The 17,006-nt window shown below is 44.6% G+C and overlaps 1 protein-coding gene across 3 annotated transcripts in view; it reads left to right on the top strand.

The window, feature by feature from the left end:
• LOC117347916 (RNA exonuclease 1 homolog) overlaps positions 1 to 17,006 on the top strand; it is a 189,737-nt gene that overhangs the window by 24,649 nt on the left and 148,082 nt on the right. For all 3 annotated transcript variants that reach the window (XM_033919439.1, XM_033919436.1, XM_033919437.1), the window contains exons 3-4: positions 10,082 to 10,183; positions 10,460 to 10,661. In XM_033919439.1, the coding sequence (XP_033775330.1) occupies positions 10,082 to 10,183; positions 10,460 to 10,661 (304 nt within the window). The remainder of the gene's footprint in view (positions 1 to 10,081; positions 10,184 to 10,459; positions 10,662 to 17,006) is intronic.

Genomic DNA, 17,006 nt, shown 5'->3' with positions numbered 1-17,006 from the left:
TCCATGGATGACATCACCCATATGTGAGAATAGCTGCCTGCTGTCCCTGGATAACAACTGTTACGGTAAGTATCTGTGCTTTAGGCCAGTGTTCTTCAACCTTTTTATACCTATGGACCAGCGGAAATAAAATAATTATTTTGTGGACCGGCAAACTACTAAGACTGAAATTAAAAACAAAAACATTTCCACCCCGTCTCCGCGAGCTCGGTCCCTGCAAACCATCTGATCCCATCCGCACAAGCCTCAGTTATGATTTTATATTGAATGTATTTTATTAAAGTATAAAAAGAAATAATATTCTGTATAATTGTCATTTTATAAATATAAATATACAGAACAAGGACCAACAAAACCCCTGTCTCCCCTCCCCTTCACATATATCCCCTCTACTATCAAGAAAACTGAACAAGCCAAATTATTACAGAATGCTGCACAGAAATATCATGCTAACAAAATACCACAGTCCCACATGACAGGAATAGTGTTAGGGGAGTGCCCCCTAGTCAGAGAGAGCCCTAAGCCAGCTGGAAGCTAAAGAAGCACTGCCTGGGCTTTGCAGTCCCCAGTTATGTCTCTAGCAGGATATATAGTTCAAATCTGATATATTCTAATGACAAAATAGAAATAAAATTATTTTTTCTACCTTTATTGTCTGCCCATTTTGTTCTGCTTTCTTCTGTCTTTTCTTAATTTTCTTTCCAAGGTCTTCAGTCTATCTGCTACTTCTGTCCCTTCCTATCTTTTATCTATTATTCCAATATCCAGAACCTCCTTTTTCTTCTTACTGCATCCACCCCGTGTCCAGCAACTCCCACCTGTCTTCCTACTCAGTCAAGTCTGCTTTTTTCTTTCACCCTACAACCTCCATGTCCAGCATCTTCCTGTGTTTTTTTTTTTTTTCTTCCCGTTGCTGAGCCAGCCAGCCAACCCACCTCTTTTCCCATCCAATTCCAGTACCTCCCCTCTTTTCCCCATCTTAATCCGGCAGATACCTTCCATCACCCTACTCCCTCCATTCCTTATTCAGCATCTTCTCCTTGTCTCCCTATTCCCCCTTCACTATGTCCAGCATATCCCCTCTGTCTCCCTAATCCCTTTACCCATGTCCAACATCTTACTTCTGTCTTCATACTCCTCTCTCGTGTTCAGCATTTTCTATGTCTCTCTGCCCCCTGTAAGGTCCAGCATCTGTCTTTGTGTCCCTATTCTTCCAACTCCCACCTAGTTTCAATAACTATCCTCCCCCAAGGGGATCCACCATCTCACTTCTGTCACTCCAATCCCCCCCACCGGTCTACCATCTTCTTTCCACAACACGTATATCACATTTTTCCCTCTCCTCATAATCCAGCATCTCTTATTCCCTCCCTTGGCTGCTGGCCCCAGAGTGGCTCCAGTGTCACAATGGCTGGTTTCACCATAACTGACACTAAATCGGAAGCAGCCTGGTTCTTAACTCGCATCAGTTTACTTACAGTTCCCTTGCCCAGAACTCTGGAATATAGAGCTACACGGGAACGGGGATGACGGGAATCCCGCGGGTTCCCCCTTCGGGTCTCGGGGATCCCATGGGGACGCCCCCTAGGGTCGCGGGAATCCAGTGGGGACGCCTCCGAGGGTCATGGGGTTCCTGCGGGGCTGGATGTACTCAGCCGTGAGGCTCGTCTTCTCCCTACCTGCCCTGCCGCAGCACATAGCCGAACGGAAGTCTTCCCGATGTCAGCGCTGACGTCGGAGGGAGGGCTTAAGCAAAGCCCTCCCTCCCTCCAACGTCGGCGCTGGCATTGGGAAGACTTCCGTTCGGCTGTGTGCTGCGGCAGGGCAGGTAGGGAAAAGGCAGTGGCGTACCAAGGGGGGCTAGGAGGGCGGTCTGCCCCGGGTGCAGCACAGCCGGCCAGGTCCCCTTACCTTTGTGGCGTTTCCCCCGACCGACTGACAACAGGCCCGGTCCGACAAACCTCCCTGCCCTGTAGCTGCGACTCTAAATTACTTTCTTACAGCAGCTTCAATACTCCAGCTGCTGTAAGAAGGTAATTTAGATTCACGGCTACAGGGCAGGGAGGTTTGTCGGACCGGGCCTGTTCTGTTGTCAGTCGGGCGGGGAAGCGCCACAAAGGTAAGGGGCAGGGAGGGAGAAAGGGAGGAAAGGTGGAGTGAAGAGGAAAAGACGCTTAAGGTAAAACGGGGGAGAAGGACGCTGAAAGGACATGGGGAAGATGGGGGGGAGAAGGACGCTGAAAGGACATGGGGAAGACAAAGGGGTGGAGAAGGACGCTGAAAGGACATGGGGAAGACGGGGGGAGAAGGACGCTGGAAGGACTTGGGGAAGATGGGGGGGGGAGAAGGAAACTGAAAGCACATGGGGAAGACAGAGGGGGAGAAGGACACTGAAAGCACATGGGGAAGACAGAGGGGGAGACAGGGGGGAGAAGGATGCTGACAGGACATGGGGAAGAGGGAGTGGGGAGAAGACGCTGGCAGGGAAGAAGACAGAGATGCCAGACTATGGGGGGAGCGGAGGGAAGAAGATGGGTGCCAGACCAATTTGGAAGGGGGGGGAGAAAGGGAGAGGCACAGTAACAGAACAAATGGAAGACGAAGAGAGAAGAGAGACAGTGGATGGAAGGAATTGAATGAGAACATGAGGAAAACAGAAACCAGGCAACAAAGGTAGGAAAAAAATTCTATTTCTTTTTTTTTTTTTTTTGCTTTAGGATAAAGTAATATATTAGTTGTGTTGATAAAAATTTATAAACATTAGAGGCTCTGGTAGAAACCCGTTTACAAAGTATGTATTCTTCCCAATTAATATTTCCAAATTAATAAAGTCTTTTTGCTTATTTGTAAATGGGTTTCTACCAGAGCCTTTAATTCAGTAGCATAATTAAATGAAATAACTATTTCTGTAGTTTATAGGGACGGTGGGGACGGAGGGGATTCCTCGCAGGGACGGGTGGGGACGGAGGGGATTCCTCGCGGGGACGGAGGAGATTCCTTGCGGGGACAGGTGGGACTTTGGTGGGGACGGGTGGGATTTCTGTCCCCGCGCAACTCTCTCCTCTGGAAGCAGCTTGAAAGGCTTGTTCTTCATTCAGAGTTAAGCCCAATAATGCTGCTGTCTGCCTCCCTTGCTCGCTGGGACTTGACTCAGACAAGCGCTGAACTGCAGTGGCGGGGGAGCCACCCATTCCATGGGGCTTAGGGATGTCTCTCCCAAACTCGATTGCTATCAGTCCTGCCTTAGTTGTGGTCCCGCTAAATCAGATGGCTAGAACGAAGACAGAAGGCGTGGAACCTTTCTTCTTGCCTGTATTGCTATTAGCTATAAGCTCTGCCAGTCTCAATCCTGCCCCTCAAATACAGGAAGTCACTTCAGAGGGGGGCGGGATCAGGATCGGCAGAGCCTATAGCAATGCAGACAAGAGGAAAAGTCCCACGGCTTCTGTGTTTCTTTTTGATGTCCGTTGTAGCAGTACTGCGGCCAATCCTAAAGCCAGCCCTGGAAGGGAAAGGGGAAGAGATGCCAGCCAGGAAATTTAACTGCGTCGATTTTGCCGGCCCTGTGCGGACCGGCATGAATTTTCTGTGGACCAGCACCAGTCCACGGACCAGCGGTTGAACAGTGCTTTAGGCACTGTTTGCTTGTGTTTAAAAACAAAACCAACTTTTTCAGGGGGGTCTGAAACATTGTTCTTTCTAATAGTTAGTTTGAAAATGTTTCCAGAACATTATTTTTTGTAAAAGCTGGCATTGCAATGGAAATTTAGGTGACCTTAAGCATATGATTTATGACTGCCCAAATATTCAACTATTTTGGAGATCAGTATGGAAAACCATATGCACTATAATTACTATTTCTTCTCAGTTATATTATGATATTGTTCTCTTTCATTCTTTTGCTTTGCCTGATGTACTGGACAAATGGCATTCTAAGTTACTTGATATTCTTATGGCTTTTATCCTGCAAATGATTCTCTCACACTGGAAGTCAGCTCAATTATTAAACACCTCTTTTTGGTGGGCTACGGTCATGATGATTCATAAATATGAATACAAAGCGAATTCCCTTACTAATAGGAGCTTTAAAACTAACAAAATATGGTTTCCAATAACAAATGAAGGAAAAGGGGATCCATGGGTACAATTAGAGGGTTACTATACAGTACAGAAGGCTGTAAAGTAATAGAGTAGTAGAGTAATAGATCACTACAGGTCATTGACCTGGGGGGCCACCTCGGGAGCGGACTGCTGGGCGTGATGGACCTATGGTCTGACTCAGCAGAGGCAATGCTTATGTGCTTAAATATCTCTTCTCATTTGTTAGGTAATTGTTACATTTCAGCTGGTAACTTTGAGTAGAATTTCTTATCCTAATGTTTTACTTATTACTTGTGATGCTTAATTTACTAAAATTAGTTCTAATCGAATATTATCTAATCTTTGGTCTTTACCTAATTGTATAGTTACATATATATATTTAAAATTGTCCAAACAAAACAAAAAAGGACACTTAAAATATGTGAAGTGCAAAGCTATAACTTAACTTAAATGTAGCAAAAAAGAAGTCTTAGAAGTTGTCTCACTGCAGCGTGTACTGGCGGATACAGTCTCACACTTTAGATCAGTGTTCTTCAACCTTTTTACACCTATGGACCACGGAAATAAAAGAATTATTTTGTGGACCGGAAAATTACAAAGACTGAAATTAAAAAAAACATTTCCGCCTTGTCTCCGTGAGCGCGTTCCCCGCAAACCATCTGATCCCATCTGCACAAGCCTCAGTTATGATTTTATATTGAATGTATTTTATTAAAGTACAAAAGAAACAATATTCTGTACAATTGTCATTTTATAAATACAAATAATACAGAGCAAGGATCAACAAAACCCCTGTCTCCCCTCCCCTTCACATTTATCCCCTCTACTATCAAAACTGAATAAGCCAAATTATTACAGAATGCTGCACAGAAATATCATTCTAACAGAATACTGCAGACCCACATGACAGGAATAGTGTTAGGGTAGTGCCCCCTGATCAGAGAGAGCCCTAAGCCAGCTGGAAGCTAAAGAAGCACTGCCTGGGCTTTGCAGTCCCCAGTTATGTCTTAACACCAGCTCTAGCAGGATATATATTTCAAATCTGATATATTCTAATGACAAAATAGAAATAAAAATTATTTTCTAGCTTTTGTTGTCTCTGGTGTCTGCTTTCATCTTCTTTTTTCTCTCTTTCTTCAGCGTCTGCCCTCTCTGTCTCTTCAATCCAGCATTTGCCCCTTCCATTCACTGTCTGCCCTCTCCCCCTTCCATATGGTATCTGCCTTTTTTCTGTGCCTCTCTCCTCTTTCCATCCAGCCTGTGCCCCCTCTCTCCTTTTTACATGATTCATTCCAGCTTCACTGCTCTCTTCATTTTTATCTCTCCTACACCAGATCTAGCATCTTTGTCCCTCTCTCATTTCTCTGCTGACCCCCTTTCCAGCATCAATCTCTCTTTACTTTCTTATTCCTTTGTCTCTCTCCTTTCCCTCACCTGATCTCTCCATTCCACCCTGACCCCTTCACCTCCTCTAATCTCCCTGCCAGCTGGTTCCTTCCTTTTTTCCTTCTCCCTTCCCTCCTCCCCCCTATCCAACAGTAACTCTCTTCCCGTCCCTTTCCCTCCTCTCCTCCCAGCAGCATCTCTCCTTCTACCTCCCTCCAGGTCCAGTAGCAACTTTCCCTTTATCCAGCAGCTTCTCAGCCGTCAACAGTGGCTTCCTCCGCTCCCCTCCCAGCTGCTCAGTACTTGCCTACAGCAGCGAATCACTTAGGCAGCTTTGGATCCCTTGATGGGTCGTGCCACCTCTGAGGAAAGAGGAAGTTGCATCATCAGAGGCGGGCTGCGACTCAGCAAGTGCCCCAAGGCTGCCAAAGTGAATCCCTGCGCTGGCAAGTACCGAGAGCTGCTGGGAGGGGAGAGAGCCACTGTCGGAGGCTCCCCATGATCTTGCTCACCCCTGCTCCCAAACTCCCACACGTGCTCTGCATGTTCGCGGCCACCCTCCCCCCCCCAACAAGCTGACGCAAACAACGTTGCACCACAGGCCCTGCCACTCAAGACAAGCCGGAGGCCCTTACCCGCCACCCTGCCGTCAAGTCACCACGAGTGAGCGGCCTGCCGACAGGAAAGCTCAGCTGCACTGCTCGCTGACCCATGGATGCTGTCAACAACCTGGTGGCGGCCACTGAACACGGTATGACTCTGCAGCCGCATGGGCTCAACCCGTTGCACCCAGAGGCACTCTCTCAACCACCAGGTGCTCGCACGTATCCTGCACATGAGTGGACTCTCGCTGCACAAACGAGCCATCGCAGAGGGAAGGCCCAGATGCTGCTGATGGACCCAATCCACACGCCGGCCCCACGCACCGCCTGGAACCCGAGGCAGGGTGGAACAACAGCCTGCCGCCAACACCACCACAATCAGGGAGCCCAAGACTGGTGCCACACTGCTGTACACCCGGCAGGAAATTTCAGTTGACCCTGCGCGGACTAGCAGGAATTCTCTGCAGACCGACACCAATCCACGGACCGGCAGTTGAAGAACACTGCTGTAGATGACTTAAAATTTGTGATTTTGGAAGCCCAGAGGTTGAAAAGAGGTGGAATCATGAAAGTTGTCTTATGGAAGAAAGAACACTCATGGATATTCCATTGGCAGACAATAGATCCAGAGGGGCTACACCGGGAGGTGGAATAGTGGGCGTTCCTCCATAAATGATTGATATCAGTGTGAATAGTTAAACCGGGACGTTTACTGGGGGTGACATCAGCAAACTGGAAATGAAGTAACTGTGAGAGGATAGCAAAGTATTCACCAGTGGCGGCGTGAGCTTGTTTGTAAGACTCTTTTATTTCACATTTTGAATGGCAGCTTTCATCTTTTTCTGTTTAGGGAGAAGTTTTCCACTATTTAACAGCCAGCGAGAATGGGTTCTCTGAAGAAGCCACTGGCAAAACGCGTCAGAACCTGCCAGTACACGCTGCAGTGAGACAACTTCGGAGACTTCTTTTTTTGGCTACATTAAAGTTAAGTTATAGCTTTGTACTTCACAAATTGAAAACATTTCTATTTAAGAAATTGAATATTCTTCTTTTTTTCACACAGCAAAAACCTTTTCATTGGCAAAAAAAGATTGTGCAATGATAGACTCTGGAAAGCTTATTTAGGGGCTTGTCCCAGTTTGTGATTTTCTTACCACCTTCATTGGGTCAGAGCACCTCTGTCAGTTTAAGAGATTCAATATTTTAAGTGTCCTTTTTTTGTTTTGTTTAGTATTGCTCCTTTGGGACACACTCGTTCGAGAATAAACACCCAGTAGTGTGATTGGAATTTAAAATTGTCTACATAGATGTTTTTTGTCTTCTCTGCATCTATGTTTTACATTTATAAATCATTTGTTCTGTAAAATATCATTGTATTGTATTTAATCACTTGTTATATGTTAAACTTCAATAAAAAAAATTTTAAATGAAAAAAAATACCCAATTTTTGACAATTAAAAAACCCCAACAACTTTAAATTGAAATTATAAAGTAATGAGATTAGTTTATATGTTGAAATTGTATATTTGAGAACAAAGTCATGTTACAAAATAGCAGACAAACTTTGACAGGGATATCTTCATTATTACAGGAGCCACAGAAGGCAAAACTTTGAAATTTTTTAACACGATCCATTTTTTTGACCCACTTTGAGGTTTTTTACTTACGTCAGTTTAAAAAATTAAAATGTGCATTAGTTCCATTGAATATATGTAAAAGAGTGCCAAGTTTCATTTGTTTAATTTCAAAGGTCAAGGAAATATTTTGACTCAAAGTTGCCAAAATTGTGCAGGGATACTATCAAAATGATTGTGGTATGGTATCAAACAAAGAGCTATATCTCCACAAGCATTCCACTGGTGGATCATAAACTTTATCAGTGTTAGGTCATGTAAGATTCAGCACACAAAGTTTCATCAAAATCCATGAGGTGGGGAGCCCTAGACCACTTGATACAGAATGACTCTGCTCTTTTGACTTAGCTTTTAGGGCTCTAGTCCGTACCTTCGTCCTGTTGATCGCAGCCCCTTTCATGGCCGCCTCAATCTCTGAAAGCAGAATGGGGCCCCTTTGGCCAGGCCCATCACTGGATGCAGAGTGCCACTCTGCTTGCATCACAGCCAAGTCTCCCTTGCTGGTATGCACAGCTTCGGCTGCATCTGTACCTAGCCTATATCTCTGGATCCAGAGAGCAGCTGCCAGTCTGTCAGCAGCTCCCAGTCTCATCTCTGCTCCATCTCTGAAGGTAAAGTGCAGCTTTGGCTGCCTGGTTGGCTCTGCTTCATCTCTGGTGGTAGAGCCCAACTCCACTTACCTCCTGGGGCAGCTTTCTCTTTAGATGTGGGATATCAAGTGCTGCTCTCTTGGGTTCATAGCATAGCTCGTGGATCCTCTTGCCTGTTTGCCATAATTTCATCATTGGCTTTAGAGCATGGCTGTACTGGCCTGTTTGGCACGGTTCCATCCGTAGAAGTGGAGCATAACCCCCTTTGCCTATTTGGCACGGCTCTGTTTTTACAAGCAGAGCACAATTCCACTTGCCTGTTTGCCTGATCTTTGGTGTCCATGTTGGCTCCGCTTGCCTATTTGGCATAGTTCCTCCTTCAGATATAGAGGGCAGTTCTGCTAGCAGGACTGGCACAGCGCCATCTTTGGATGTGGACGGCAGCTCCTCTTGTATGTGGTGCAGCTCCCTGTTTGGATGCGGAGCGAGGCTTCTCTTCCTGATTGGTACAGAGCTACCCTGCGATGTACTACATGCCTCCTCTGGCCTCCATATTCAGATGTGCTCCACAACTTTGGATGCTTGCCTAGCGCATCTCCATCTTTGGGTGTTGAATGTTGCTTTGAATACCTGCCTAGTGTGTCTCCATTTTCGGAGGTGGAACACCGCTTTGGATACCTGCCCACCGTGTCTCCATCTTTGGATGTAGACCAATGCTTTGGATGCCTGCTTCATGCGTCTCCATCTTTGCCTACTTCGGGCGTCTCCATCTTCGGATGTCAACGGTCTCATTGGACGCCTACTTCAGGCTTCTCCATCTTTGGATGTAGACCTACGCTTTCGATGCCTCTGGATTTCTAGATGTGGTCTTCCACGTTGCATGCCCACATGTAGAGACTGTCGCTCTGTGTGTCTGCCATGTGCATCTCTTGCGTTCCAGGCAGGCCCTGTCTCCTTCTCTGGAGGTAGAGCTCCTTTATCATGCCCTCATCATTTCATGGCATCCAGGAGCTCCTCTAGGCTAGGGCACAGCTCCATATGAGCTGTCGTCCTTGGCGCCAGGTCAATAAGATGTGCACAGCTCCTCTGTGCAGACTGTAGTTCAGGTCTCATAGTGCTGGATCTACACTGGTCTAGAGTTGCTGTACTCCATTCTTTCACTCTTTCAGGGCTTGTGGGCATCAGATGTTGGTATCCTTTCTGTGTGCCAATTTATGTCCCACCCTCCTATAGATGGATTGCTTTGTTTCATCCCACTCAGGTCTGGATTCATCTGCTGCTGATGACAAAGAAAGAAACATTATATATCATACCTGATGATAATATTTGTTTCTTTAGTCACAGCAGATGAATCCAAAGCCCTGCCCTTTCCAATTATTCCAATTGTTCTCTGTTTTGCTTTTGCTCCAAAGGAATTGGGCCTGGGGGCGGCCTCTGCGTTCATTCAACAGCTGTAAAGTGGGAGTTCTCTTCGGTATGTATGGCAGTCAACTTTGTGCTCTCTATCTCCGCCTACTGGTAGGTGGACACAACCCATTCATCTGCTGTGCCTAAAGGAATGAACATTATCAGGTATGATATATAATGTTTCTTTATCTTAGATTTAAACCTAGCTGGACCTAATATAAAATAACCTGACCAGCAATGTTATATATATATATATATATATATATATATATATATCCAAAGGGCCATAATTTTTACCACTATGAAATTTGCTAGTGTGGCTATAAACCCTTTAATGTACTGCACTTTTATTTCCCACTAGGTTCCTGTGGAAGAACATATTGAAATGGATGTATCCGATAGTAAAACAATGGATAAGATTTCTGGCCAAAAGAAAAGAATTGCACATCCTGCAAAATGCAATGTAAGATTAATAGCTGTGGAGGGTTATATGTTAGCCTATAGGTTAATTGGACACTAAAAAGACAAAATTTGCATCAATGGCAGTAGGGTAGAAAACTGTGAATAAAACTGCACATGTAGCCATAATAACTTGGTTTCTGAAATCAAAGTCTGTTTGTTTTTTGTTTGTGTGACAATAGATATTTCCTATTATGTTTAAATATCAGAAAAGACAAAACATAGGATGGATAAGAGGATGGATTAGAGGAGTAGTATAACATGTCTTTTTTTTACATAGGTAAAATCAAATCGAGAAATACTTGTACCATTCAAGGTATCTGCTCCACATCAAATATTTAATTCCAGAATTCTACAAGCTCAGCAACAGGCAGTGCAAATAACAGCCGCTGTTAAGAGTGGACAAGCTTTTGTTGCTGCCACTTCTATGCAGCACATGTCTGGATTCCCAGCCACTGGTCCACACTATGAACCTGAGATAGGTATGTTACAGATCCTTTGATGATACTTCCATCAAAAAAATCTTTCCTGCATATTTAAACTGCAAAATCATATTGTTACCTAGATATCTGTCCCTCCAGTGATTATGAAATCAGTTTCTATCAGTTTTAAAAAGGAAGTTTATGAATGGATAATTCCTTTATTACAAAAGGAGAATTATCCTTGGACAAGCAGGCAGCATATTCTCACAAGTGGGTGACATCATCCACGGAGCCTCTGTACGGACAGTGAACAGTGAAGTATCACTTTAAGCTTTTGAAAGCTTTTAGACTGCCTGCACTGCGCATGTGCAAGTACCTTCCCGCTCAACACCAGCTCGCGAGGTCATCAGTTTTTCGTTTTCAGTGGAGTGTAGGAAGACATTTCTTGTTACTTCAAGTTGCCTTCCTGTTTATTTATTTATTTTTTTTATAAATCTTTTTAAAGTTTCTTTTTTCTCTTCTACTACTTTTCTTTTGAAAATAAGCAAAGAAGAAAGGTAGAAAGGAAAATAAATTTTGGACTTTTTTTCAAACTTCTTTCAATGTTTAGCGGCCTTCACACAAATTTCCATCCTGTCTTCCTCTGTGATCATCGATGGATTGCTGGCCTTGTTTCTACTCCACTCTGGTTTGCCCTCTCCAATTGTTTCTAACTATAGGGGGGGGGGCTATAGATTAGAAGAAGAAGAAGACAAACATTGTTTATTGATGTCAAAGTTTTTCTTCTTTTGTTTCTTTATTTCAACATATAGTTCTGGAGTTGGACTTCTATCTACCTGCATTGGTGGCATATTAGCATCAAATTTATTTAATGCATGCCTTTAACCGATGTCTCAACTACACAGATGAATTGCAGTGGACAGTGCCCTGCCAATTAAGTATTGAGTCCATTTGATGCATGGCTTTCTAGGCGAAAACACCAAAAACAAAAAGAAACTGCAGAGGGGAATGTAAAAGGTACAGGAATTTTTATTGAAAGTCAGTAAAATGATGTTTTCCAAAGGATAGCTCTCTTATACATGAAGACCGGACCCAACACGGTCCGTGTTTCGGAGAAACACTCCTTCAGGGCTTCCGAGTTGTCCTATGCTTCAGTAATAGAGAACCATGTGGAATGCGTCGATATGGGATAAAATCCTTAAAATATAAAATACTCCTGTTTGACTGACGCGCAGTGTGAACACTGAATGCAAAAGTGAAAGGAAGAACGTCATGGGAATCGGCAGCCTCATCATTTTACTGGCTTTCAATAAAAATTCCTGCACCTTGTACATTCCTCTCTGCAGTTTCTTTTTGTTTTTGATGTTTTCCCATTACTACAGATTCATTGGATTTCTTTTTATTTGGCTTTTTAGGCAATACAGGTTGTCAGAAGTGCATCACCTTTTCAGGCACTCCCACTTCAACATCTTTGGCACTATCGATACCACTTGATGTTATATGATCATGGTGTCTCCTCGTCATTGATGAACATCGATCCAGATTGTCGTTTTAGAGTACATCGCCTTCTCTGGCATCCATGCTTCAACGACTGTGGCACTTTTGATACCACATGATGATATATGGCGTTGGTGCCTCCTTTTCATGCATTGATCTACATCGGTACCGATCCATGCTAAATGTAGCATATCCAACAATGATACCTTATCCAACAATGGTACCTTCGTCATGCATCGTAGCATCAATGATTGTTGAGCCTTAGTGTAGTATTTTCTTACAGTAGCAGGTTTTTCTTCAGTACTGCGGCATCTACACCAATGGTACCTGTCCTGGATCCAAGGATATGGGTGTACATTGTTGAGGAATACTTCCACATTGACACTGGCGTTCTCCTGTGCAGGTTGTGTCTTCTACTGGGCTTGCAACCTTTTTGAGGTCTCTCACCCTTCAACACATTGATGCCCACTCAGTCTCAAGTATCTGTGCAGACTATTTGTTCCAGGGTCGATGATTTTATGCACACTGCTTCACATCATTTACATCAACCATGACCTACTTAATCTTGACAGAGCATTGCATCAGCTGCAGTTTGGGGGAATGTTCCTTTTTCTTGGAGCAGTACCGAAGACATCGGGGAGTATCATTGTTCTCCCATTTATATTCATCGGATACCACTTCAGCCTCTGTTCATACATGTTGCTCTTCTTTGCATTGACTCAAAGTGGCCTTCTGCTTTCATAAGGTATCAACGCCGTCAGCGATCCTCTTCATTGGAGACTCGATCACCAGCGAAATACTGATTTTCTTCACATCGAGGCTTGGTATCGAGGGTCTTTGGGGCACCAAAAATTTTTCATCAAAAATACAACTTAAATTTGAACTCGTCCTTAGCCATGGCACAGCATTCCAGCTCTAGTTTCTTAATTTCTAACAGTCTTTGAATTTTATTTTTGTGTGGACTCCGCTGCGCAGATTCACATAAGAAGGGAATTTGTTGTTATATTACAGATGACGTCACTGCTTATATTGGAGCGTCAGTCTGGGTCCAAAAGGCATCAACGTTCTTGTTCCCGTTGACAGTGATCTTGCTCCTCAGACTTTGATCATCTTTGAAGCATCTATGCCCTTCTTTACATTGAGATTCTGCATTGACATCGATGGTTTTTAATTGGGATACTGTGAGGCTTCATCTACGTTTCAGAAACCAGCTCATTCTTTTTGACCTGCTTCTAGAGACTGCTTTCTTTGGTACTGGGCCTACCTAAGCATAGCATTTTGTTGGCTTCAAGGTACCGAATCTGGTTTTCTATTGAGAAATCGATCTATGTTGCAGCTGTCTTTCCATACCACTTCAGTAATCCAGAGTGTAGAGCCTGTAAGGTGTGTTTTTGCTGTTGTCTTGACATGTGAACATGAAAAACATGGGTCTTTTTTTACACTTATGAAAAACAAAAGACTGATAAAATGTCTTTAACTGTTCATCTCCAGTAGTTCACTGAGCAAAAATAACTGTTTAATAAATGGCCTCAAAGTCTTTTCTACACATCACAAGAACTAGTGGATGAATCGGTGTCAGGTCAAAAGCGCACCGGGACAAAGGCGCGAGCAGACAATTGAGCGTAGCGCGGAGGCGCGTGCCGAAGAAAATTACTGTTTTTAGGGGCTCCGATGGGGGTGTGTGTGGGGGAACCCTCCCACTTTACTTAATGCAGATCGCGCCGCGTTGTGGGGGATTTGGGGGGTTGTAACCCCCCACATTTTACTGAAAACTTCACTTTTTCCCTGTTTTTCGGGAAAAAGTTAAGTTTCCAGTAAAATGTGGGGGGTTACATACCCTCCACAACGCCGCCACGATCTGTATTAAGTAAAGTGGGGGGGGGCTCCCCAACAAAACCCCCCGTCGGAGCCCCTAAAAACAGTAATTTTCTTCGGCGCGCACCTCCATCTTGCGCTCAGTTGTCGGCGCGCGCCTTTGTCTTCCGCGATTATGTCTATGAACCGGTGAATCTAACATGGGTGTAGAGCCTGTTAAGTTAAATTCCCTACTATGTTTAAAAAAAAACCCCAATTTTAGTTGACCTTGTGTGATCTCTTGTTACAACCATGTCTTGTTACAATCATTTCCTAATGGTCTAGCAGGGTTAATTTACTTCTTGCTTTTACCTAGAGAAGAAGAGTTTGGGCTGCTGTAGAAGGGTAGAGTGGTTGGTCTGTTTGACTTTTTTTCTACCATTATCAATAATAATATAAACCCTTAGCCGCACATGCGCCTCTGTGCCTGCATGCTTCCGTACCGCCACATTTGCAGTAGAAGGAGCCTGCGGTGGTTTCCCCATCGCTCTCTCTCCTCATGCACATACTCGGCAATGGCTTCCCACCCCCCAACCAGCCTGTGCCTCGACAAATGGCAAATGTCCAATCCACTAGGGGTCAAGGCACCGCTGCTAGGCCCAAAGACGGGAATAGCGGGGTTTCCCCTGCCCGAGGGTAACTGCTGGGCGTGGTGGAAGATGGCTGCGGCTCTTCGGCGATTGGAAATGAGGACGATCGTCGTGAGGCATTTCCGTGACTGGGTTTGCTTGCCCAGGAAGCCAAGGAGCCAGAGGTAAGAGGGAGGAGAGCTACGATTAAACATCTTGCCTACATCTCGGGGATCTGCGCATCCCATCTACCTCTGCAATTGCCCCAGCTGGAAAACACAAAAAAGCCGAATCATCCCTCCCAACCAACTGGAAAGGAAATGAAATCCTTGCAGAGCACGGGAGACAGAAAGAAAGAAAAACAGACAGGCAGGCAGGGGGGCAGGGAGAGAGACAGAAAGAAAGACAGACAGGGGGCCAGGGTGACAGAAAGAAAGAAAGACAGCTACACAGAAAGACAGGGGGCAGTGAGAGAGACAGAAAGATAGACAGGGGGGGCAAGTAGAGAGAAAGAAAGACAGAGATTGAGAGGCCAAGATGGCATCGAATGCAGACGCTTGAGAGAGAGGCTCCCTGCAGTCGACTCCCTACTTTCGTCATTGTCGGTGGCCTTTCCCTTATATTATGGGAAAGAGGAAGGGAACCCCGCATTCTAATCCTCCAGCGGCGGTGGCGGCCCCGCAGTGTTTGAGGCAGACAACTCTGCCAGCAGCTTTTTCTCCCTCTGGCAAACCTGTTTTCCCTACTTCGGGGAAGAGCCTGATGTCCTTGGGGGATCCTGGCTTCCATTCTGACTGGGCGTCTCTAAGCCCAGAGCAGCGGCTGGTCCCACCCCAACCAGGAAGCACACCAGTGCCTGGAGAGACTGAGTTAGCCGAGCCCAGAGTGGAGATCTCGGACCTCAGCGTTGGAGGGTCTCTCGCACCAACTTCAACAGGAAAAGGAGCAGTAGGAGAGTCATTCCATCCACCAAGCACTGGATCAGAGATGAGAGGTGCTTCTGGTGTATCTTCAGTCCAGTTTAGGGTGCTTTAAAAGCATAAGGAAGCATTATGGCAAGCCATATCGGTAATGGATGCTAATCTCAAACTATCTTTTTCAACTTTAAGTAGTGACTGTGGAACTATTTTTTCCAAAGTTGAGCAACAAGGTTTAGCTATTACAAAGGTAAATGAAAAGTTGGAGAAACAGGAAGAAAAGATTCGGGAAATGAAGGTAGTTGAAAATGAATTGGTGAAGGAAAGATCTTTTATGGCAAGGAAAATCAATTAAGAAAAAATAACTTAAGACTTCTGAATTTTCCTAAGTGTCCTTTGATTTTTCCTTTGGAGATGGTAAAATATTTTACAGAAATTCTTGCTATTCCAACGGACAATTTGCCTCCGATTGAAGAAACCTGCAGGGGTCTCTACCCCTAATGAGACTCAAGTTGACAAAGTGGTGGATATGAATTTAAAAACGTTCCTGGAGAGTTCACTTGAGGTTATAACAGAAGGAAAAACCTTGCTGATAACTCTTGCTTTGGAAAGTGATAGAGAATATGTATTGCATCTTTATTTCCGGAATATAAATGATCAGTTTTTGGGCTCTAATGTGCAAATATTTCCTGACATGTCTCAGAGGCGAAGAAAGGAATTCCTGGCATTAAGGCCAAGAATCCTATTCCTGGGAGGGTGCAGCATCTCTAACTTAAGATATGAAACTTGTCATAATACCGGCTGTAGGATTAACGGGGTATTGCTGTTCTCTTGTTTGATTATTATATTCTCCTTTTTAATTCTTTTTTATTTCCTGTTGTTCTCTCTCAAATTATTGTGGTCTATATAAATGAATAGATATTTATTTTTTTCTTTTTGGAAATTATGGATCTGATTCAAGTTGTAATTATTATGCTTGATTGTAAATAAGAAATGTGATAAATAAAGAATTTAAAAAGAAAGAAAGACAGAAAGTCGGGGGCAGGGAGAGAGAGAGAGAGAAAGAGGGAGGAGGGGCCAGGGAGAGAGACAGAAAGAAAGGGGCCAAGGAGAGAGAGAGAGAGAAAGACAGAAAGAAAGGAGGCAGGGAGAGAGAGAAAGACAGACAAAAAGAAAGAAACACCTCAGTGCCCCATTGTGCTAAAAGTTTACACATCTGTTCTAGCACCCATTAATGTAACGGGCTTAAACACTATCTTGCCTGCATCTCGGGGATCTGCGCATCCCATCTACCTCTGCTATTACCCCAGCTGGAAAATGCAAAAAAGCCGAATCCTCCCTCCCAACCGACTAGAAATGAAATCTTTGCAGAGTACGGGAGATAGACAGAAAGAAAGAAAGACAGACAGGGGGGCAGGGAGAGAGACAGAAAAAAAAGACAGATAGGAAGGGGGCAGGGAGAGAGACAGAAACAAAGAAAGACAGACAGGTGGGCAGGGAGAGAGCGAGAAAGAAAGACAGATAAGGGGAGAGAGACGGAAAGAGAGACAGGGGGCAGGAAAAGACAG

Source organism: Geotrypetes seraphini, chromosome 1 (genome assembly GCF_902459505.1).
Source record: "Geotrypetes seraphini chromosome 1, aGeoSer1.1, whole genome shotgun sequence".
Taxonomy (NCBI): domain Eukaryota; kingdom Metazoa; phylum Chordata; class Amphibia; order Gymnophiona; family Dermophiidae; genus Geotrypetes; species Geotrypetes seraphini.
This window is presented reverse-complemented; position numbering and strand designations above follow the sequence as displayed.